General features: G+C 39.5%; 1 protein-coding gene across 2 annotated transcripts in view; it reads right to left on the bottom strand.

The window, feature by feature from the left end:
- The window catches only part of akt3a (v-akt murine thymoma viral oncogene homolog 3a), an 87,427-nt gene extending 64,133 nt beyond the window's left edge, over positions 1-23,294 (bottom strand). For both annotated transcript variants that reach the window (XM_038296142.1, XM_038296143.1), the window contains exons 1-2: positions 23,180-23,294; positions 6,731-7,153 (exon numbers count right to left, since the gene is read on the bottom strand). In XM_038296142.1, coding sequence (XP_038152070.1) covers positions 6,731-6,776 — 46 coding nt within the window. In that variant the 5' untranslated portion in view covers positions 6,777-7,153; positions 23,180-23,294. The remainder of the gene's footprint in view (positions 1-6,730; positions 7,154-23,179) is intronic.
- Positions 23,295-24,690: the final 1,396 nt, after the last annotated feature.

Genomic DNA, 24,690 nt, shown 5'->3' with positions numbered 1-24,690 from the left:
AGCACTTTGCACATTGGTTTGCCTAAACCAACCATACCCACCTACACTCAGGCATGCCTACGCTGATCATCCCAAAGCCTACTCCAAACAGCCCTCTGTACCACAGGAAGTCAACAACACTCAGCCTCTCTGGTCTAATCTCTGTGTTGCCACATGTAAACATAGATTCTAGATTTTCACTTGTACTCAGATGCCTTTACAAGAAAGAACAGAACTGCCACTCTCAATGGATCCTGACAGTAGTTGAAAGAAAACTGTGCCAACAGTTGAAAGGTTCCTACAGTAGAAAGAAACAGGTATAAAAGACCCTCTCAATATGGAGAGAGAATGTTTGTGTGTTTGTTTATGTTAAGACATTCAAATAATTACATTTGAGAATGTAAAAAAGAATTTTTAATTAAATGATGATTTTAAAACAGTCTGGCATGTATGCCAGTATTGCATGTTGGTTTATATTTCATACACTTAAAATGAGAAAATACTTAATAGCAGCACTACAACTTCTTTTTATAAGAATAGGCTTAATTAAAACAAAATATACACATCATAAACTGATTAATGATGTAGCGATGAGAATCAGCAGTAAGTAGTGTCTGAGCAAATCTTCAAGCATCCATCCCTATGATCCAATGTTTGAGGTCAGCATTTTGATCATCCTCGGCTGCAAACTAATCGCATTATGCAACCCCCCCCCTTCATCCCCTCTTGCTTCCGCTATCCAAGTTGTGCATACGCAATGATCAGCACTCCATTCATTGATCCGTTCATTCATTTATCCAAGACTGCCTCACTCTACATTAGTTCATTCACATCGCCCATCCATTAAACCTCCTGCTGGCAATAGCTTTAAAAAGATGCTTCTATCAAAGGAGATCTTACTGATATCAAACTGTTAAAACGTCCACAGCTACCTAGCTCAAAACATAAACAGACAAACAAGGTCATTTTTAAGTGGAGAAACAGCTAAACTCTCTTTACCGATGGCTAGTACTTAAAAAAACAACTAAATTCTTGAAATAAATGTATCCTAACTGCTGGTCTTACTAGTGTCAACTATTAGCACATTAAGCCAAATATTAATAAAACTAATTGTTTGAAGATTCAAATGTCTTTCATTTTCATATCCCTTTTGATACTTGCAGTTCCTGCCTCTGCTTTATGTGGTGGCTGCATCTGTCACAAACTATCGGTCTCTCTGTCTCCCTTTCCTGTGCGGTTTGTCTGTGGACTCTGCAGACTGGTCCTTCTGTGCTGTGCTGTCAGTCTGTCTGGCTCACTGCCATTATCTGCAGTGTAGAGTGAGTCATTCTTAGGACAATGGAGATGGTTTGTAAAGCCACGCTGGAGAGTACACTTCCTCCGGATGTGCAAGGGGATACCATTCATAACAAAGCCGGCACTGTCTGCCTATCGGCTACTGCTGAGGATGAGCATGGATCCAAGCTTTGGAGGAAAGGGGGGGCAGAGAGAGAAGGGATACAAGGTGATGGAGATGAAAAAAGGAATGAGAATCGAAGAAAGGAGAAGAGGGGGACACAGCAAACAGTGGCAGAAACAGTGGCTGGTGATTGATATCAGAGATCTGGCACTGCCACCTGATCCAGCCAGCCTCCAGCAGCACTGAACTCACTGAACTCACTGAGCCAAGATGGCTGCTCCTCTGCACTGCACCCAATGAACTCCAAAGCAGGAATATGTGTACAGTAAAGCAAATATAGTTGCTCCAGAGAGATTAAAGAACATAAGAAAGAACAAATAATTGAAGAAGTGACGTCTTTCATTCCAATTCCACACCAGGAAAGCTCATGTTGAGATGCGTGAAAAGTCTCTATATCATAAGGGCTAAAGCTATGATCTGAGCTATGCATTTTATAGGTTTGGTTTGCACAAAGATGTCAAACTAACTGGATGGAAGAGAGAAATATATAAACTATACGGGAAATATTGCAAGAAATAATTACATTATTCTTTTTAATTCTATGTATTTTATCCTTATAATCCCAGCAGAATCAACCTGTGATTTAAGAACTTGTAACAAATGGTTTTAGTTTAAGGTTTTATACATACATACATGAATTTAAGGCCTAATTGCAACTTTTAATTTAGGTGGTAAATAACAGGTATAACTGAGTTCTACTGAGATCATAGATTTTATATACAAGATCCAACAGGAAATGTGTGCTGGTTACCAGGATTTAGAGATAGCTTAAATGGCACTGCGCACGCATCAGTATATATATATATATATATATATATATATATATATATATATATATATATATATATCTTTTTATTTCAACTCTATAAACACACCATGTTTAAGTCTTAACAGTGTATGCTGATAACACTCTAAAGTCTGATGTGCGATCTGTTAAAAATCTGCAACAAGGCTCTCTTCACTTTGACATACAGCAGCTTTTATTTTCTGTATCTTTGCTTAAAAAAAATGAAAAATCCTGGAGAACAATGAGGTGTGTCCAAGAAAAGAAGATGCGGTTCTCCTTGTGTGTCCCCTCCCTCCTGACCATCTGCTATACTGACTGCTGTGTGTGCGGATGCTGCTGAAGGTAACAGTATCCACCAGGGCAGTGGCTCAGAGTGACCCCTGTAGCCTCACATGGGTTGAAATAAGATAAAGCCCTGGCAGTAGCGGAAATTATAAAGGCTGTTCCTGCTGTTGACCGAGAAGGGAAACACAAGCAATTCCTCCCAAATGTCATTCCTCAATAACAGGGGACTTCTCGAATTGAAGTGGTCAGTAAGTGTTTGCTTTAACTAAAAGATCACATTTTAAGCTGTCCTCGATGTATACTTCGTAAGAGGTGCTAGGATTGCACAGCTTGCATGATTTCCTTACACAAAGAAATGATGCAGCTGGTTGCACTCCACACCCTGATTCAGTGAAAGGAGGAAGGAAACCCTAGTCATGTCAGTGTGTAAACAAAGACAGGGTCATTAAAGGATATACTGTATTTGGTGGAAAACATGTCCCAGAGATTTGTGTAAATATTCTGGAAGGATTCATTTCTCTATAGATGAATAAAATGAGTAATTTCCATCAGTACTTCTGCTGCAGGGTTTACTTCTGCTGCATCATACGTCTAGTTGATAAGAAAAACAAAACAGAAAAAAACGTCATGGCTGATTTTTGTATTTAAGCATCACTACAGTTGATCACTCGTCCGTTACGTCTAAATTTATGAGCGGGAAAGTTGTGTAATGTTTGATTAGTTTTTATAACGGTAGTTTGTCAAACAAAAGCTCCATTTCTCCAAATCAGTTCCATCATAAAACATGCAAAGGTTTCCCATGACTTCATGACCGTTTAGAGTCTTCCACATCCCTGATGTGAACTTTTCTTTCAAAAGAATAATAAATTAGGTCTATTACCAAGAACAAAGCAATGCAGAAGGGCTGCAGAGTAAACAACACGTATTTAAAAAAAATAATGCTTACTATATCCGTTAGAGACCCTTATTAAAAAAGGCACCAATCAAAGGTTTTCAGTCTAAAATCAATTTGAGCCTTTTTTTGTTTTTGTTTTGTGCCATTTACCTGCAACCTGCTATTATGAAAAGTATTTTTTAAATTGTTTTCAGATCATCACTCTTCCTCCCTGTTCCTCCTGCCTGCCTTTCCCCCACTATGAGCTTCAGGACATTCAGTTGTTCTGCAGCTCACCTCAGGAATTCACCACTTTACCAAACACCATCTACCTCTCATGTTCATGTTCAAACCTTAGGCCCCATCTCTTTAGAGTACCTCCCCCTTCTTAACTTATCCTAATGCATATTTTTTTTATTCATGTTCTTCTGTAGTGTTTAATTTTACCGCATGTTTGCTTTTAGCTGTCGAGCATCCTTGAACGTCCTGGCAACTCTAAATAAAAAGCATCATAATTGCCATTTTTACAGAACTTCACTCAATGTGTATACAAGAAAACTATGTTTTTTTTATTACTATTTATATACCAAAAATGTAAAAGTTACAAGTTTTGGTATGATTAAATAACAATAAAAAAAATAAAAATCTAAACTTCTTCGTAAGAAAATAGCTTCCTGGTAACAGGCCTGTATAATATTGAAAACATACAGTTAACACCTGCCAGCTCTACTGTCGCTACAAGCATGCTTAGTGTGAGGGATTGCATTTGAGTCAATGAGTCGATGCAATCAACTAGTTTTCCTTAGATAGAAAACTTTGAATTAGTTTGACTGTATGATCTGGTGAACTATTAAGTGTCTTGAGATGACTTGTGTTGTGAATTGGCACTGTAGAAATAAACTGAGTTGAACTGAATAAGAAATAAACCTTTTCCGCTGATGAACAAATTGGGTTGGGCCGGTTGACGGTATCAAGGTATGTCCAGATTTGAAAAGTTTTCAGTGATGCACTTATCAAATATTAAAAATCTGTATGGGTCCCAATATTGAAGAAAATTCTAGATTGGGTATTGGTAAAAATGGGCCTGATAACTAGGGGTAGATGTATTCAGTCCATTATAAAAACTGTTTATTGTATTCATCATTATCAAGACATTTCTTTAATCATAATATATATTAATTGTCACACAGTAAATAAAGATCTAAAATTGCTGAAATGACAGATTAATATTGACTTTTTTTTATTTTCACTGCTGTGTCAGAACACAGATCAATGCATTTTAATGTGCCTAAAGTGTGCAGTTAAGTGATTAAAATCCCATTTCTTTATGTCTCTGTCCTGAAGAAGCCTATTCTAAATGCAGTATTTCTTATTGATGAGGGCATTATCATTGTGCCTACAGTTTCCTTTATTGATATCATGCTAGAACAACAAAATATCATAATCAGTTTCATTTCATATAACATGCTGCACACTACTGGTCAGCTTGCTAAAAAGGGTCGATGTAAGCAGCAGGCTTCAGGCTAGCTGCTCGAATGAAGATCCCATGATTCTAATATCAGCTAATCTCTAAAGAGTGGAACCAACTTACAGACTGATAATGAATTTAGTTGGGTGTTATGTCTCTTTATGATAATAATAGGTCTACATTATTAGAAATAAAACATTTTATATTTAAACAGCAGTTGAAATGACTGTAACTTTTCATTTTAATTCTTTGTGTTATCACAATGAAATCATTGTACTTTTTTATAACCCTGTGATCATACTGGCCCCTTTCCAGTAATCAGCTAATAAATAGAATGCAAGCAATACACAAACTCAATTTAATATCTGGAGGTTCCTGACCTTAGAGGGAAAGACATGGAAGTCATCATTTAGCCTCTTAGTTTCATTTACTTAAGCAGAAAGTGTCACAGATTCAATCCTGGAGAACCTGCCATGCATGGAAGATGCACAACTTCTCTGGTTTAGGTACTCGTCTGTCTAATGACTAAGACTGCAGTCTTTGCTGTATCACGACCCGGACAGTGAGTCAGCACTCTGACCCTGCAATTCTCCCCACACTCAGCTACAGACAAAGATTTATCATGGGACGCAGACAAACATTCATATTCCTGACACTAAACAGGCTCCTCCTCCTTCCCTGCCCTACCTCTCCCTCACACCAGCATCACAGAGTCGTGACTGAGGGCGATTCTGTCCTCTTAATATGCACAGACAACTCAGGATCCCACTGGTACGTCGGCAGACAAACCCCCCCGCCGGCGCTTACAGACTGCACGCTCTACTAGTGTGTATGCTTGCTGCTTCAGTGAGAGAGCATCCTCCTGTAAGGCGAGGAGCAGCGTGTTCACCTGGAGTGCTCCTGGAGCGAGCCTACATTACCCAGAAACCCGCTGTCTGTTGTGTTTCCATGTCACTTCCTGCTTGGCAGCTCCTGCTGCACATTCCTAGACACCATCACAGAGTGAAGTGGATGATGTTCATTGGCCTAAAAGACTGGAAATCCCCCCATTCCCCAACACACACATATTTAATCACATACAGCCAGATCCGAGGCTGGAGGGATCGCCACCATCTACGGACACACAAACCAACACACACATGCTTTTTTACGCTATAAAAATCAACAAATAAAAATACATCTTCGGGTGGTGATGCTGACATCACACAGTTAACATCTAAATATTTCAGCTGATTCTGGATCAGATTCACCTGTTGCAACCATCATGGGAACGTCTGAGAACAGGGAAGTACCATTCCTGACCGTTACACTGTCTTTCGCTCGTTTGGTTTGTAAACAGGATGTGTTGTCACAGTCCTTTCTACACTTTAACTGCTCCCGCCGCCCCGTGTCATAAGACCGTCAGCGGCGCTGTTCAGGACATCCCCTTACCTGGATTCACACGCTGCGTGGTGAAAAACCCACTTCAGAGGGCAGAACCAACTGGATTTCACAGCAGCACCCTAGCATGACACAACACTGCGACGCCGGCAATGTCACCACGGGGATCTGTTGGATGTTACTACACTAACACACACACATGCATGCACATTCTCCCAGCTTTTCAGACATAATCTGACTGTATAAAATAGGGATTTAGCAAGCTAGCAGTCAGTCAGGCTTACGGCACAGAGACACATGACTAACGCAAACACACGCAGGGTACACTAGGTGATCAGAAATCCATGTGATCACACACACACACAGTCAGTGGCGAGGAATGAGATTCTCCCGGCCGGTACATGTGGGCCGGCACGGCCGAAGCCCCTGGTCTAGACCGGGAGGACTGAGACAAGAAGCGCAGAGGAGGGGAGCGGATGGGGATCTGGATGTACTCACCCCTTTTCTGGAGCCATCCCTCTCTAACGATGGTGACATCGCTCATGGTTCCTTCACGCCGAGTCTGATGCCGTTACACGCCTGCTCCACACAGCCAGAGAGGGAGGGGAGGGAGGGGAGGAGAGGAGAAAGAGAGGGAGAAGAGGAGGAGGGGGGGGGGGGGGCGGCTCTCCCAGTCTCCGCGTCACTCTCCCTCCCTTTCTTCCTTCCTTTCCCGTTCACCCTCTAACTCACGCAGCGTCTCTCTCGCCGTCTGACACAAACACACAGACGCACATAAACCAGCGGCGTGGACGTCTCAGTGTGTGTTTGCTTCCTGTCGTGGCTTATCTCCCTCTATTCTTCGTCTTCTCCTCCTCCTCCACCTCCTCTTCCTCTCACGTTCCCTCTCCAGACCTTTCTCCTCACCAGTAGTGACTCGGCCTGGAAGGAAGTGAAAGAAGAAAAAACAAACATGAAATAAAAAAAAGAAGCTTGAAGCTCTTTCACAATATCTGACAAGACAAACAACTTGTTATTGAGAGGACGAAACCTTCCTCTAAACCCCCCCCGCCCAGCAATACACCCGGTTCCTGTTTCTATTACCAACACACTCTCTGATAAACAGGATGAAATATTGCAGAGCCCTTTCTGAGGCAAAAACTGACCTTGATTTCCAAGCTGATATCACCAAGCACCACCTCTCATTCATTCAAAGATTCATTTCTATATATATTTTTTCTCAGCACTGAGCAGACACACAGAGCATGAAAAGCAACCCTCCCTTCTTGGTTTATGTGACTCTACATAAAAAAAAAAAGTGAGTCGATGAGTGGATCTGGGAATTGTCTTGTCTGTATTCGAGGAGCGGGGGAGATCATCTCAGGACCGTGGAGTACAGCCCGGTTAAAAATAGCATCCACGGCAGTTAGGGATGCTCTCTCTCGCACTCTTTCTCTCTGCGAATCTCGGCACTTCTCTACTGTCTCCCACCCCCGCCCCTCTCCCTCTCTGACGTGGTTCACCTCAAATGCACCCTACTACGCGGCACGACGCTCAGCAGCACTGCCGCCTGAATGGAGAGCTGCGGTTAGCGCAGCCGGCGTAGTCGTGTAGATGGGAATCAGTATTCACATCAGCCTCTGTCTGCGCTGCCACAGACATCTGGAGGGACTGCAGCGTCAGGCCAAGGCAGGAACACACCCACAGACACCTACACCTTTTTTTTACGTTGAGGTAGCAGAATCGTGACTGCTAGTAATCCTCAGTCATGATGCTTTCATAACCAGATTTTGAGGATTTTGTATTCCATAGAAAAAACACATATTCTATGGTATTTACATGAGTGTGGTTAATGCTGCTTCTCATGTGACATGGATGTCATAGGAACATAGTTCCTATATATATATATATATATATTCATTTATTTTTCTCTAAAAGTTGAGCCTTACAACAACAGAAAATTGTTGCACTCTTTGGTAAAACAGTTTTTCACATAATGAACTTTTCCATACTGATTCAAAAACACAAACTCCTAATATTTTAACTGGTTCCAGGTTTATAAGTTAAAATATCAGAACAAGCTCATCCAGATTGAACTAAGTGCGTCTGGGAAGCCATTGAACTACTTCTTTCAAGTTTAACTACAGATTGTCAATCAGATTGACTCCCAGACTTCGACTGGGCCATTTTCCTACATGAATGTGGTTTGATCTAAACCACTGCTTGCATGTTTGGTATGAATGTCTTCCTTCTGGAAGGCGAACATCCTCTCCAGGGGAAGATGGTACACATTCCATTTTTTTTTTCATCCACCCATCAACCTGCTTCCATGCTCCTGCAGCAAGAAGCTGCCAGCCATTTATGATTTTGGTTAATTAAGGGTAAAGGGTCATGTTAGCTGCCTTCCATCAGTTATCATGACCAGAGCATCTCCTTCCGCATGTCTGCCACATCCCACTTTCTGTCTGTTTCAAGACACTCCCCTCAAATTGTTGCGCCAGTCCAATATTTCTATGTAGCACCTTCGTACAGAATCGGAGCGTTCTGCTCAGCCTCATTCACTTGTTGTACTAAATGCATAATTTCTGAAGCCAATTGGTTGCCATATATTTTTATTTACAAATTCACATAACACATTTTTTATTGAAAAAAATAAATAAATAAAAAAAATACATTGTTTTCTGTTCAGCTCACACTGATGTTTGTAGTTTTGTGATGTAAGGGTTCTAAATACCTTTGTGAAAGGATATTAACTATCACATTTGAAGCATGTGATGCTATGAAAGAAAGAGAATCAATCATATGTGGTATTAAAGCAAAGACTTTGGCCCCACAAACTTTTTAAAACTATTTAACCTGTAGACTTCAACATTTATTGCAGATAAAAATATGAAAGTGAAGTATTGGTAGATTCTTTAGGCTTTAATTCCTTCGGGAAGAAGCTTCAAGGGTAAATCCATTAGTGCAATCCTCTTTTCAGGTCACAGGAGAACTCCTTGCCTCTTCTTACCTCAGAACAATTTTCTTAAAACCAATCAGTGGCCTCATATGAACTTGGGCAGAACTCGATCAACAGTAAGGAATCCACCATCATTTTAAAACAAAGGCCAATTGGACGGGACACATTGTTACATTAGGCACACAGAAGATGTGTGTTTCAAAGGCATTAATTGCGTGGATCTGAAGCACAATAAAAGCACTTCCAATGTAATCAATGTAGCTTCCTGGAGCAGAGATGAGTCTAATTCCTGACGTTTGGGAGATGTTATCCCACACTGACCAATCAGTGCTACCCAAACACTAATGGAGGAGACTCAACTCTTTCACATTGATTGATTGATTGATTGACTTTATTGATCTCACATTGGAGAAATGTACTTGTTACATCAGCTCAAATAGTCAAAGAAGAAGAATGTGCCAAAGGAAGAAAAAGGTGCATGGGATATATACAGTATGCGTCCACATGTGACAGCTTTTTTTTTTTTCATATACCTTTTCTGGTACTTCTCTGGTGGATATGGAAGATCTAGAAAGAACATTTCAGGTTTTCTACGTTGGACCAATCACAGGTTGCAACCATAAGATTCTATTACTTTATTCATTAAGATTGCATAGATGATGGCCTGACTTTGAATGTTCTTAGAAAATGACATAAAAATGCAATCCTAACTTTAAATAATATGTCAAAGCAAAATTTGTCACCTTGGGGTGAGCTCACACTGATTACGGTGGGGCTGCTGTGTTCCCCAGGTCCTTACATACTGCTAACCTAATATATTTAAGCCGGGCATATATATATATTTTTTCAATCGTTGCACGCAGCTATGGCTCAAACTGTGCGGCGAAACCGCAGGGTTTAAAAGTTCACAGCTCACGATGTATGTTCTTCCACTGTGCGGCCCCGTGCTCTGATGCGATCAAACTGCTCACACTGCACGTCCAAAAACCGCATGTCGGACTCAGCGTGGAGAGATGGCGCAGGTCAGAATGGCTAATCTGGATGAGGAAGAACTCCATTGTTTGCATCAGACTGTTGAAACTCTAACCAAGGCGCTGCATCACACTTAAAAAAACATCATATTTGCACTACCAACGTGGCTGATTTTTTTAATAATACCTTTAAATAGAACATAACTCAATGTTCTACTGCATTTTGCAGCATATTTATTCATTTTTGCCCCATGACTTTAAACTAGTTTTCCCTTTCTCCTACACTGCTTACATTTTGATCACTGCTGCACTTTATAAATGGTAATGTTCCTTTCACTGTTGAAAAGCTGTATGCATCGAAATCTATTTTTGGCTTAAAGCATGTTGGGATTGGGATCTAGGTCATGAGATTCCAGGAATTGAATTGGAAAAACTTATGTTCATCATGGCACTATTATTCGCGTGAAGCACAATCTCAACTAATTTTTTTTATAAGATATCAAAAAACTCAGAAACAGTGACTAATGTTGGAGATATAATGGAAAGGTTGGAACTCTGGTGCATATGTTATACGAGTGTGACAAAACTAAAGACATGTGGAATGCGATAATTTTGTTTGTGAATAAGGTGTTGAGCACACATTTGGTCAAAAACCCTGCATTATGCCTGTTGGGATTACTTCCAGATAACAATAAAATGTCAAAACATCAAAAATCTTGGTGCTGTTCAGCTATGAAACCAGGGTGCAGGATAACTTTACACCACAAAAAAATCTCCCAGTCAGTCCACGTTTAAAGGAGAATTCCGGTTTTTAACACTTTTAGCCCATTTTCTGTAGTGTCCAGGATGAAATCGAATGATTGACACCAAAATTTTGACAATTGGTCCTGTCTCTGCTTTTTGGCTCATGCAGAATCACCCCCTGGCTGCTTCAGAATGGCTTCCATTGTGCATGTCCGATAATGTCCTTAAAACAACCTTAAACGTTCTTTTTTAAAAATATGCTACTCAACGGGTCGTCAGCGCTGTTCAATGACGTTCCAAAAAAAGTTTTGTGAAGAAAAAACGTTCCTGTAGTGTTTTATTTAGCATTTTGTAAATCCCATTGAGTTCTGTTGGAATAGTCAATATCCCTCCGCCACCGGAAACGGAAATGGGGAAAAGACTACACTTAGTTGTAGTCTTTTCGCTTCACTCTGTGTACTCCGACGTCGAGGTGCTAACGTCTCTGTTAAACACTTTAAAAAACTCTGAAAATGGAATACGAAAGGTGGATTCTTGATGAGGACATATTGGACTTTGAGTTTGACGGTAGAGGATACCGTTTTGAACCGGAATATACTGAGGAGGAGTATATAGAGACATTGTCGCCAACTAGTGGTCTGGAGTGTGCAACGCTTCAGATTCGAACGGGAAGCGGAAGTTTATAAGCGGTTGTGATGTATCGGAAAAAATAGTTCTGGGATTTACAAAATGCTAAATAAAACAAGACAGGAACGTTTTTTCTTCACGAAACTTTTTTTGGAACGTCATTGAACAGCGCTGACGACCCGGTGAGTAGCATATTTTAAAAAAAGAACGTTTAAGGTTGTTTTAAGGACATTATCGGACATGCACAATGGAAGCCATTCTGAAGCAGCCAGGGGGGGATTCTGCATGAGCCAAAAAGCAGAGACAGGACCAATTGTCAAAATTTTGGTGTCGATCATTCGATTTCATAACCTGACAACAGCCAGATGCATGTCTCGCTCCGCCCAGCTCCACTCACATACATCTGGGAACCCGCTCATTGAAAGTGATTTCCCCAACCGAATTTATGGTCTGTCCAATCAGGACGCAGGGTGGGTGTGTCCTGGAGTGGAGAAGAGACCGTGAGATTCCAACAACAATGGCGGCTCGCATTGAGGAAGCAAGCGTTAGCATTGATGCTGCTATTTCTTCTGTGTTGTCCAATCTATCTGATATTGTTTCATCAAAAGAACATCAGAGAACGGCTTTGAAGGCTTTTGTTGGTGGAAACGATGTTTTCGCCCTTCTCCCGACCGGATTTGGCAAGAGCTTGATCTACCAAATGGCTCCTCCTCTCACAGCGTCACGGGTTAGCTTCTGTGTGAGTGGTTGAAATAGCACGTCAATAAAGATGACAGACAAGTGGCTTATCCAATCATATGCAAGGAGTTTTGATAAGGCCCAGCCTTCAGTAAAGGCAATTCCTATGGCGGGTTCCCAGATGTATGTGAGTGGAGCTGGGCGGAGCGAGACATGCATCTGGTTGTTGTCAGGTTATCGATTTCATCCTGGACACTACAGAAAATGGGCTAAAAGTGTTAAAAACCGGAATTCTCCTTTAAGGAGTGGATACAGGTTCTAAGTTCAATGGCCATCTACGAACGGGTCACCTATAGGGTGGCTGAGAGGGAAGACATATTCAATGAGGTGTGCGGCCAATTCCTAGCTCAATTGCTGGACATGTAAGGATGTCTCCTTCTACTTAGATTTTATTAGATACAGGAACAGGATTTCTATAATAGACTTTCTAGGGTGTTTTAGTGTTGTCTTGTTTTGTGATTTATGTTATATGTTGTAGGTCTGGCTTCTTGTATTGTTGCTAGGCTGATTTTTTTAATTACTATTATTGCCTTGTTCTATTGTTATTTGCGTAGGGAATAAATAAGGAAAAGCTGGACAGTTGCTGATATTTGCACACAAGATGTTTTTCTAATCTATGTTACTGTAACAAGATAATGGATGCTTTTCTGTATCTGTCTGACAAAAAAAACAAAAAACAATAAAAAAATATATATATATAAATAACACATCTGCCCCTATTGATTGGCCCTATTTCTCCACCCTATATCGGATCTAAAATTTTCTTCAATATCGTTACCGGAGCTCAGAAATGGCACTCGAGAGAACAGAAGTTTAAGCAGGTTTTTCTTTTTCCCCCAGTGCTTCAATGGGAAAACTAGTTACCCGTGTGCATAAATATTCCTGTTTTGTTTACGCTTTTTGATTTAGCATAAGATGACGGGGTGAATTCTGAAATTCACCAAGACTCTTTCCCCATCTGGCTTCCAGGCTTGTGAAATGCAGTAACTTGATGCACAGGCATCTAGCCAAACAGCCTTCTTATGGAGTTGATCTGCTCATCTGAATCAAGTGTACACATTAATAATCAGTGTTTGGCAGTAGCGCTTTTACTAGGAACTCAATATTAGTTTAACCACATATCCCAGTAGCGTGGTCATAACATTGCTGTTTTCTACATCAAATAACTTTTCAGTAATAATGCTACTTTTGTGGCCAAGAACCAGGGTAGCGACCCCAAAGACCACATTTTCCCAAGCATTTCTAGACATTAAACGCATCTCTCCTCCTGCTCTCCTGGCACAAACACATTTTAACTTTGTATACCTATCATTCCTGTTTCCAACCCTAACCTTAGACTCTGTATAAAAAAAGCTTGTGAGAATTGTCTGATGCAGGGATGGAGAACATGCAGATGGACACAATGGAGAAGGAGGAGGAGTAGGCAGAGCTGTCTTTATGAAGTCCAAGATGTCTATCACAAACTTAGGTACACAGGTAGCTACATTCAGCTGTTTGCTGTAATTAACACAATCAGCGAGAAAAAAATAACAGCTAACATAGCACTACCAAAAAAACGTGAATGGGTTCGCTAGTTTTTAATACATAGTTAAATACTACCCATTTTCTAGAAAATAGCCTGCTTTGGGGACCGACGGGTCCTTATGAGGGAAATGACTGTTTTTGGGTCAGGGGTCCCATTTAAGACTAAGGTGTGTATTAAGTTTAGGTTTAGGGTAAGGGTCACTGTTAGGCTGTAGAAATCTAAGGAAGCCAATGGAAAGGCCCCCACAAATATATTTAGATAAGTTTGCTGTGTATGTGTGTGTTATAAATGCACATGTAAGACAAGAAAAGTTAGGAGAAGCAGAACAGCAACAGTTTGTGCAGAGCTTTTGATCTCTACAAAAAAAATGTTGGTCAATTTAAATATGTTTTTGTAGATGGTAGTACAAAAAGGGGCTATTTAATATTCTAGCATGACTACATAATCCTAGAGAAAATAAACGCTGCTTTAGCCACTTTAACCAAAACAAAATGCAATGAGGTAGATCAAAGTTAAATTAAAACTGAATACTTATTTACAATCACTAATTTGACAGACTCACTAGCTACGTTTACATGCGCAAAATTTCCCCGATCCGATCCAAACCTTGGTTGATCGGAAATTCAAAATCTCCGTTTACATGGACACTAAATGAAATGATCCGATCATGACGTGTGTATACATGTACCAAGCGTTGGATCAGATTAAATCTTTTAAGCATGCGCAGAACGTCCTGCCAAACTTGGCAGTTCTGTCTGCGTCTGGTTTTTGGGAGGCCTGACAAACGATGCGCTCGGAGCGAGCGGAAAGAAAAAAGGAGAGAGGAGGAAAAAAGCGCTTGGCAGCGAAATGTACGAGAGAAAATGTAGAGAATGAGCGATTGAACCGGCGTGGGAGAGCGAGCGGGCTGTGGAGAGAGAAAAGAGGAAGAGGAGGAGGATAAATTCCTGCTTCCTGCAGCTTTAAATAAACTTGAGTGTATAAGTCGGCGTTCCTAGACTCCCCCCGCCATGTTGTTCACAGCGAGAGCGAGAGCGACCGGTGGTTTCCTGTTGTTGACAAGGCGGAAAAACGTCACGCTGACGTCGCACACATGCGCAGTGAAGATTATTTTACTCTTAAGATCCGAATGGGTGTTTACATGGACGCCAATCGGAATGGCGATCGGCAAAAACCACCTCTCTCATTCGGAATTAAATTTAGATCCGATCGGACCGAATCGGATTAGAATCTTCAGTCTGACATGTTTACATGAAACATTTTTGATCTGATCAGGCCTTCAATCCGATTAGTTGTGTCCATGTAAACGTAGCTACTGACAGTCAATATATTAGTTTGAGACGTATCAATATTGTCGTTCGTTTTTACCTGAATTGTAAAATTGGATTTGGAATTTGAATGAAAGTATTAATTTTGTTGTAAAAGAATAGTGTGATAAAAAATTGAATTGATGTGAATGTGAACACAGCTTCATTGATCGCTAGAAAGCAATGATTTGGAATTAACCAAGTTTGATTTTAAAGAAAGAAACTTTGATGTAGTTAAGCTATTTTTGTCATTTTATAGTACAGTAGCTTAGCTTACAAAACTTGGTGGCTAGGTTCAATTTAGTGAAGCTTATATAACGTACAATAACTTGTAGTTTTATCCGCTACTTTTTCTAAGTAGCTTGCTCAACACCATTGTTTATAATAATTTGGGTTCCTTGCACCACCCGCAAGGATTACATTTTCCAGTAGCTTGAGCGTAGCGTCGCTGCTTTATTTATCAAGTAACTTTCCTGTAGCGACGTTATTGTTTTGATCAAGTAGCGACGTAGCGTCCACAAACGCTACAAAATCCAGGGCATAACTAAGAAATGAAACCAGGTTTTCTATTTCTAAACAACAATAAGCCACAAAACTACTGTAAATAGCAGTTTCAGCTGACGCTCTTATAAGCGGCGTAGTAGCACAGGCACACTCAGTAGGGTTAAACAAGCGCACCCTTTCCGAGGCTGTCGTTCTATTGGCTGGAAAGGTTGCTAGGCGACGATCCAACTGCAGTAGAGAGCAAAACAAATCCGCAAGCAGAGTCTACGGGTTTGCGAGCATATCTGAGACTCAAACAGAGCGCGGTTTGTGCGCGAAGAGAAGGAAGCAAGCGAGAGGAGAAAATATCTGTGCAAGAAGCATTAAATCTGAGAGAAGAAACAAAGATTTGAGAGAGAAGAGAAAAGATTTGAGAGAGAGCGCATGTTTGGAGTGTGAGCATTATAAGTTTTGAGAGCAAGAAGATGAAATTCTTTTCTCTAATTGAAGTTATGTGCTCTTGCATTATGGCAGGATAATTCTCCCATATGTGCCACTAAGATACTGTAATTAGAGAGCAGTAGTGAAACTTCGATATTGTATTTTCATGGCCTAGTTTACCTGACAGGATGTTTACATAAATCTGTTTTTAGGCTGTGCACAGATAACATTTTTTATGGAGGAACAGCTCTACCGTATATAAAATAAATACATAAATAAATAAATGCTCAATAAATAAATAAATAAGCATTTAATTATTGCCTCCAAAAATACAAGGAATAAATATGTAGGTAGAAATTAAATTATATGGTGAGACATATATATATATATATATCTCTTAATTAGCTTCTTTATTTTTTCACCTTCTTTTGTAAACAGTTTTGTTTGTTACTTGAATCAACTGTTTAATTGAGGTCTTTTGTAGGGTTTCGTTTTCCCTAGAGATGTCCATTGAATGCAAACTCATAGCCATGTCTCCATGTGTAGAACAGTACACAGTAACTTTAATTTGGTTCTAATAACAGCAGATTGTTTACTAGTTTGTCTACTAGTAATTACCTTAGTTTTTTTTTTAATATGCTGATCATAAAGCAATGTTTACACTGTGTTATGTCATTGGCTGATCTTTAATAAATATTTTAACCAGTGCATCAGACTCATTTTGAATTGACATTAGGTTGGTACAACGTTAAGTAGCTTCTGATGTAGTTAAGCTACTTTTAACACATTAGTGTAACTTAGCTTGCTATAATTCTTTAGGTGGTAGCTTTGGTGTAGTGAAGCTTAATTTATTGTTGAGTAACTGATAGCTTAGCTCACTACAATGGACAAGTAGCTTGCCCAACACTGTATACCAGGATGTGCTGCTATGTTTTTAGAGAACGTGTCGCCTACTAGTGGAGTGGCTGGAAAATTTCACCATTTTTAAATTTCACATTAACATATTGTGCATGAAACTGTCATCGATATGATGGCAGGTAGATGAGTTTCAGAGAAAGAAAAAAAAGACAATCCAGTCTTCAGTGGATCCTTCTCATGTTTACAGGATTTACATTTGCGGACTCCATACAATAGAAGAGAAACAAAGCTCATTATTAGCAATGCTAAAACCAAAAACTAACTGCCAGAATTATTAAAGAGACTAGTTCTGCAACTAATGATTATTTTGCAAATAGATTAATCTGTTGATTTTTTTTTTTTTTTTTCAAATAATCGATTGATAATTGGATAGCAAAAAGGTTCTTTAAAGGAGACTTTTTGTGAAATTAAACCAGGTGAAACTACAACTTTTCCACTTGAGGAGTGTAAATCTAACCTGACTCTGCCAGATGGATTTGCTGGATTTGCTCAGCATATCCATCTGGAAACCTTCCGTTGAAGTAATTTTGGGAAGGGGCGAAAATACTGGTTAGCTGATTGGCCTATGTTGGTGATAGACGGGCCAAATAAACCAATCAGATCAACGAAGCATATGACGTACTAACAGAGCGACGACGAAAACACAACCACAAGCCAGGCTACTCTTGCTGCTGCAGGTAAAGGCTCATTAGCTCAGCAAATAAGCAACATGTCGGCAAAGGATATTTGCTGTTTGCCTCTTTCAGTGAAGAAATACTCTGTAATTCCGATAAAACTTGCTCGATAGCCACGCTAACGCTAGTTTCATCCGCTGAAGCCGCCATGTTCTTTAGACTAAACTGTCGCGCTTCTCGTTGCGTCACACCTCAACCTGCCTCAAAGCCAACGCTGATTGGACGTTCGTTTGGTGAACTGCTCCAAATTTTCTTTAACAGAAAGTAGCCAGACTGATCTGCGAGTGAAACCTTGAAAGCTCGCGAGATCAGGATGGTCTCACGAGGCTAGTGTAAATCACCTTCATTATGATCAAACATGTCAGTTAATTTGTTTTTATTTTTGTGTAATTGATGTTCTGAAAAGCAACTCGAAGTCAGCTCACTATTTCTTTATATTTAGAAAAAGCAATTTACGTTTTATTTTGAAAGTCGCTCGGCGAGACCTCTAGATTACCGGGGTTTTTTTAATGCTTACTTACCGACGGTCAATCATAGTTCAAATCAAAGTATTCATACGTTTATAAAAGGCACTATCAGCTGGCTATGTTGGGCACAAGGTTTGTTTTAATTATTTTTCATGTTATATTGTTTCCGGTTGGAGTTTGATGATTGTTTCATGGATGTAACATGTGTTAGCAGTAGCAGGTTTTAGCCTTGTATCATTCTATTTATAGCAAAGCTAATTCCTTTGTGTTATTATTAGATCGGAATAATTTGTGTGTTTATCTACAATCTGCTTAGTTTAAATGGTTGTTTATTGGATAAAAGGAAAGTTAATTGTGTTTTTTACTTTTATTTTCTTATAGCTCTTATGGTGAGTTCTGCCTCTAATCACCATTCTAAAATAAAAGAATATGAACCATCAGTTAAAGAGTCAGACCATCAATTAGCTTGGACGCTACAAGGAGTTTATCCTACACAGACAAATAAAATAATCTATATTAAAGAGACTTGTACTGGTCATTTGGCGATGCTCAGATCTTTCTCCTGCGCTTGGTCCATGTTTGCTTTGGTCAGCATGCCCAAAACAGAGGGAAGACTCAATGTGACAACAGAGGTAAGTGAGCAATGTTCTCGAGCTCAGACAAAAGCAGACAGAAATATATAGAGAGCTCCATAAATGAGATGAAGCGGCCATCAATGCTCTCCTCTGGAGCTAAGGAACCACAGCACTAACTCAGGAGGAGAGCGGCGGAGAATTGCAATAGACCAGAGAAACCTTGGGCACTGAAGGCGAGTGAGAGGCTACAACTGACCCACAGGACAGTCATAGATCGGATAACTCCGCCGGGGAAACAGAGTGCTGATGTCGGTGGAGAGGGACTGCAGCTGACCATGAGGAGGACCAGGGTACATCGGAGAAACCTGCCAGGGAAACAGAGCGAGAAGAGGTGGCAGCAGGCTGAGACTGGCCTCTAAAGGCCAACTGCTAGAGGTGAAAGGGGTGGACAGACAGCGGAGCTCTGGTTGGTGTCTGCGCATGCTACAAGAAGACAAACAGTCTACCGTATCTAAGGCTGAATTAAAACTTAAGAGCAATCCCTACCCGTTATCACCAATGTTGTCTCTATCTTTCATTTTTATTTAATAAAAAGCTCGTCTCCACCTCCTCCTTCACTAAAACAGAGGTCATTTCATGATACTTTCTAATCTACTTGATACACATAATGATATAATGTTAATGAACATGTTTTTGGTAATAATCCCCAAATCCTGATGTGTGAGTCTCTAATGTAAACAAACCTCATCAACACTTGACAAGAAAGGTGATGTGGATGTGGTGGAAGTCTCCATATTGTTGGAAGTGGGGTTGAAGACAGGCGGTTCATGTCTGACCATGGCTGTGTCCAAATGTCCACTCAACCCCCATATCCCCCAATCACTATGTAGAGCGGAGACTATATAGTGGACTTTATAGTGAACTCAGTTTACTGACCATTCAGACAGATGATCACTACTTTTCATATATCTGCTCGTCTAGTGATCACTACTTTTTAAGGTGCATCAAGTCCACTACTTTATCATCCACTAGACATTCAGACATTCATTTAAAATGGATTTAATCACTATGCAGTGCCCAATAAAGTGATTTAAGCCGATGGTAGGACACAGTCTATGAGATTTCGCTTGAAGTCACACACTGTAGTTTTAAGCTCTGAATTGAACCAAACTGGCCTTCTTTCTTAGTGCAATTTTAGTGCAAATTTGCGCAGGTACAGCTTTTGTTTGTGCTGCTTTGGTTTTTAAGATATAATTTGTTATTTCTTTCAAAGATGTCGTGTCGAGCAGAGGTTAGTGCTGTCCTGGTTTCAAATATAAAGTTATTGAATAAAATAATATGGCATTCCTCCGCTGGCATTGCATTTAAGAGAGGGCATGTTTATCTTATTTAGTGGGTGTAATAATTGTTTCAGATTAGGAGTTCATCAACCTTTACCCCTTGCAACTCAAGAGCATTTCCTGTCCATAATCTTGCTATTGGGATTTCACAATGAAACCAACTGTATATATATATATATATATATATATATATATATATATATATATATATATATATATATATATATATATATATATATATTAGTGCTGTCAATCGATTAAATTTTTTTAATCGCGATTAATCGCATCAATGCCTGAGTTAACTCGCGATTAATTGCATTTTAATCGCAAATTTTTTTTCTGATTGAAAATCATTTAAATACTCTCGAAGACATACAAAAAATACATACAGGCTAGGTTTGTGCCAATGTTCTTTTTTTTTAATGAAAACAGGTCACAGACACTGATTTATGCCATAGAAACATATGGCAAGAAGATGGGGAGGCATGTAGCAAAAAATAACAAATATGTAGCCAAAAAAAGGCCCTGAAAACAGGCTGATGTAAAAGACAGTCTTTACAGTTAATACAGTCTTTTGAACAAAGACAAGCATTTTACCCTACTGCTATAAAATGTAGTACAGTTAACATTAGATGTTAATTAACCAAGGTAATAATGAACAATTTTCAATCAATACATAAAAAATCAATAGACCGACATCACTAGATGGAGGTAGTCTATGCTCTAGAAAGTTACTTTTCAGCCTCTTAACAAAAATGAGAACACACACATCCATCCACCCACACACACACACACACACACGATACCGACCTGTAGCGTACACAGACAGCAAGAGCGCCGTAGCAGATTCCATTTCACCTCAGTAATCTGTTTTCTCAGCGTATTTCAGGTTGCTACTAGTTACCAGACACTCAACTTGTTTGTTGGTGGTGGGGCTTAAAGAAAAGGCACTAGCGCTACCCAGTGTATGAGCGTCTTTTTCCCTTGAGGAGCTCCGCTCTAAGCCTATGAGAAATGCATACACTGGGGGAAAATAGCCCCGCCTTCCCGCAGGCTGCAGCGGGATGTACTTGGAAAATTGTACCATAAAACCACATAGCGTTAATCTCACGTTAAAAAAATTATCGCCGTTAAAATGGCCTTGCGTTAACGCGATAATAACGCGATAATTTTGACAGCACTAATATATATATACAGTATATATATATATATATATATATATATATACACACATACACACACACACACACACACAATGGCGTAACAACATAACAATATATGTATTGTTATGGGAGTCTCCCTGATATAGATCGTTGGCACGGATGCCTGCAAGAGATAGATAGATAGATAAATTATCCCGGATTTTAGACTATGCGCAGTGGTGTTTTTTTAAGGCAATAGAATAATTTGTGCATCATGTGCGGATTAGATCAACTTCGATTGCACAGGCACAACAAGAGAGAGGGGTGGGGGGGTTGCTTGTGAAACCTGTCTGTTCAAAGCGATGCTCTGTTCAATGAGCATTCCAGGCTACTGGTTGTCAGAGGTGCTGATTGGATCAGTCCGATAAGTTTCTGTTTACTCTCTGGCAGTCACCTAGTTACCACTCAAAGCTGCGCATCCTATGAAACGGCAGAGGTTCAATCCTCGAGTAAAGAACAAAAATATAGGACTCATTTTACAGTAGAATATACTAAAGTATATCTACGTCTAGTGAAAGTGAGGAACAGTGGCGGATCTAGACCAAATGTAACAGGGGGCCAGGAGGGGGGCAGCATGTTTTCATGGGGGCACAGAAAAGCATGAAATAAAAAAAATGGCAAGAGATTAAAATTAAGAGAGCTGCATTAAGTGAAATTTCTATTCAATAAGGTTTAATAAAAATTCTATTTCTTATGAGATCATTATACATTAATAATTTAGGATTTTTACATATTTTTCACTTAATTTATGTTAAAACTACACTTTTTTATAAAATCTAAATTAGAACACAAGAAAAACTGAAAAATTCAGCTGTAGAAATTAGAGCGAAGTAGACCAGGCTGGTTCCATTCGGAGCTTAAAGCTACAGTGTGTAATTTTCAGCGACATCTAACGTCCAGACTGCAGACCGCAGCAACATGAACATTTCCCCCCTACCGCTTCTCCCCCCCAACAGTACGGCGAGCGTTACGGGACAAAATGTCTTCCACGACGTCCGCATCACCTACCTTCTCAAGTGATGAGGTTTGTTTACATAGATCATTTTACAGATAGTATTTAATTAGTCTGTGTGTTCAGTACCGTCTCAGTTCATCTCTCTCAACTTGCCGTAGTTACTTTCGAGCATAATGGGCGATCTCGCAATCGCTAGTTTGTTGGCTCTGCGCTGCCGTAGTGCAAAGATGTCTGCCTCCATGGCTGCGAGACCCGCTCCTATGTAATTATAAATAACGAATTCTAAGGCAACGCAAATATTAAGGTTAAGAGGCTGAGCTCGTAGATGATGATAAATAACATAGTTATGTATAATATATTAGGCTACATTTCTGACTGTATATCCCTGTAATTATTACACACTGTAGCTTTAATTGGATTGCTTGACCTCAGAAGACCTTAAAAAAATCATTAATATCTCAGAAACAAAAGTAATATAAATGATCACTTTAACAGCAAAAAAAAAATGCCGAGTTTTTTCACATGGGTTGGTTGTCGGCTCAGCTGCGCTCGGGGTCACAGAATTGTGCGCAGTGCATGTCGAATGCGCGCGTGCGGTGGAAAATACGCAGCTCAGCTGCGCTCGTGGGGACAAAGTTTTGCGCGTGACGTTTAATGCGCGCATGTAGAGCACAATAGGCTTGTTTAACGATATAGGAGCTCGTGTTGATTAAAACAGGTGACCCCTCTGCACTCAGGGGGCATAATATACTCTCATGGTTTAGTTTTTTTCAACCCTGACAAATGCCTCCATTTAACTCTGGTCTGAGTAAAGCTATGCGGTGCTGCGAGCTGAGCGCTCTCTATTTACAGGAGTCATAAAAAAAGGATTTCCTACAGGCTTCGGTAAACTACCTCCACCGCGACAAACGGTTGTTTTGATTCTCAGGAAAGCCAGAAACCTCCCTCAGAGAAGCAGCACCCACTGTCTGTCATGAACACTCTCTCTCTCACACGCGCGCACAGACACAGAAATCCCACTATCGTCTACTACAGCACAGACCTTCCGCTTTCGATGCTGATGGATTCTACTCGACGTCTGATTCTCCACCACTGAAGAGTAGCAGTTCCCTCATCATCTCTTTCAACATCCCATGGGATCATCTGCCTCACAAGCCGACTACTATCGCGAGATTTTGGGAAGAATTCCATTTACCTGCGAGAATTGATGTGGGCTTGTCCTAAATGTTTTCACTAATCTGCATTTTTATTATTCTCAAGACGAACATACAAGAAGTGTCTATTTAACATTTAAATGCTAAATATTATATTTAAATTACACTTTTATCTTTTGTGAATAGAATTCAAATGTTCTTCTAACTTTCTTGCAAAGACAAAACACACAAAAGATATGTGAAGCATGGCACTTTAACCAGTGAAAGCAAAGTGCTTACCTCATTCCAGAAACTATATATTTTCATTGTTTAAAAAAACATAATAAAAAAAACCCCCAAAAAATTCTAAACAATTGACACAGCATAAAAACTGGGAGCCTAAGTAAAAGTAAAAAGTCATTTATTCAAGTATACTAAAAGTATACTACTTTTTGCTAAAGGCTAAACTGCATGGACTTCCCTCATCTCCTTGGATCTGTAACATTTTTGCTTGTGAAACTTGTGGTTGTCACGTACTCTACACATTTAAAGTATTTTTTAGTTTCAGTGACGTGCAACATCTATAATCAAAGTCAGCTGATACTTTTCCAAAATGTAATCTAGTTTTCATTCAGCTGTTGGCTGGTGTCTCTGCTAATTGCCAAGCTTAAATGTTTATTATGTTGATGGTAATACTATTACAAAATCTTGAAGAACAGTTATACATGTTCATGGCATTGAAATGTTCATTTATTTCAGTAATTGAACCTTAAAATGAATCAAACCTTATTCTATTATTTTACAAGTCTGACCCTAGGCGTTAGGGAACTGAGCAACTGCTAAGGACCACAGAACAACTAGGTGGCCTTCAATAACAATTAACTATTCATTGTTTTTTGCATGTTAAATGATTTCTATACATATATTAAGTAATAGGATATACATTTTCAGGATCATTTTTTGAATTTTTTTTTACAAAAATAGAGCCTGCAATTTCCCCATTGTGGGACAATAAAGGGAAAAATGTCATTCAAAATTATTACCTATACATGAAAAAGCAGATTGACAAACCGACCAGAACATTGATAGACTATACATTTTGTTTATTTGACTTAATCATGTATATTCTTGTTCAATTTAATTATTTTTATTTATCAAAACTGTGTTATTTGTCACTTATTATTGCACTAGAGGTTATATCTTCACATTGCTGTTACAGAACCAAATATTGCAAACCACATTTTTACTGTAAATAAAGTTTATTTTATTACTAATTGTAAAGTTATATGATGCATAGAAACATTAGACTGTAAACAGCACTACCAACGCTGCAATAAGTTTATGTGAATGATCTGATTATCGCACTGGTTATTGCAGCTAGCATTATTATTGGCAGAAATAGAGGGCCCCAAAATCTAAT

The sequence above is a fragment of the Cyprinodon tularosa genome, unplaced genomic scaffold, assembly GCF_016077235.1.
Source record: "Cyprinodon tularosa strain WSP-4 unplaced genomic scaffold, ASM1607723v1 ctg368, whole genome shotgun sequence".
Classification (NCBI taxonomy): Eukaryota; Metazoa; Chordata; class Actinopteri; order Cyprinodontiformes; family Cyprinodontidae; genus Cyprinodon; species Cyprinodon tularosa.
Note: the sequence above shows the minus strand (reverse complement) of the source record. Positions and strands in the feature narration are given on the sequence as shown.